The 785-nt window shown below is 49.1% G+C and overlaps 1 protein-coding gene across 1 annotated transcript in view; it reads left to right on the plus strand.

Annotated features, from left to right (window-relative positions):
* Window positions 1-414, plus strand: part of LOC108974068 — an 8,682-nt gene extending 8,268 nt beyond the window's left edge. Inside the window, exon 2 of the mRNA XM_018941684.1 lies at window positions 26-414. Within this exon, the coding sequence (XP_018797229.1) occupies window positions 26-414 (389 nt within the window). The remainder of the gene's footprint in view (window positions 1-25) is intronic.
* The last annotated feature ends 371 nt before the right edge of the window (window positions 415-785 follow it).

Below are 785 nucleotides of genomic sequence, written 5' to 3' on the forward strand. Positions count from 1 at the left end.
CCTGTCAAAACCATCGCGCGCAAAGGACAAAAGCCGGTCGGCTCATCAACATCTGCCGAAAAAGGCACCAATGTGTCTTTGGCTTTGGCCGTCAGCGGTAGTGGCCAGTCTATACCGCCATTCTTCCTCTTTCCCCGAGTCAACATTAAAGAGATTTTTATGACTCATGCGAGTCATGGCGCTGTTGGTGTTGCGAACGGTTCTGGTTACATGAACTCTGACGTATTCCCTCAATTCATGCGTCATTTCATCAAGCACACCGGTGCTAATGCCGATTCGACAACCATGCTGCTGCTGGAAAACCACGGTTCGCATTTATCGATCGAGGCGATAGATTTGACGTTGGATCATGGCATCACGTTGCTGTCTTTTCCGCCGAAATGCACGCACAAAATGCACCATTTAAAGGCATGATGACCGTGAAGCATGATGCACGGAAAAAGTCCAACATTGGTGTCACTTTCGATCTGCATCATGTGCCGCTCCTTGTCGATCAGTGCCTCGATGTTATGTTAACGCCGAAAACCATCAAATCCGGCTTCCGAACAACTGACGTCTACCCGTTCAACCCGCAAATTTTCACTGAAGTTGACTTTGTCGCTTCGGAACTTAGCGGTGAAAATTTGTTCGGTGATGAAGAGAAAGACGCCGACAATCAACGTCGAGTTCTTRCCTCTGGTGATGCCATTGTGACTGCTGCGAATGAGGAGGTGTCAACGTCGGAGGCATCGACAAGTGGCCCAGCTTCAACAAGTGGTGCTGCATCATCGTCGTTGTCTCTTGTT

The sequence above is a fragment of the Bactrocera latifrons genome, unplaced genomic scaffold (genome assembly GCF_001853355.1).
Source record: "Bactrocera latifrons isolate USDA-ARS-PBARC rearing strain unplaced genomic scaffold, ASM185335v1 scaffold_520, whole genome shotgun sequence".
In the NCBI taxonomy this organism is placed as follows: Eukaryota; Metazoa; Arthropoda; class Insecta; order Diptera; family Tephritidae; genus Bactrocera; species Bactrocera latifrons.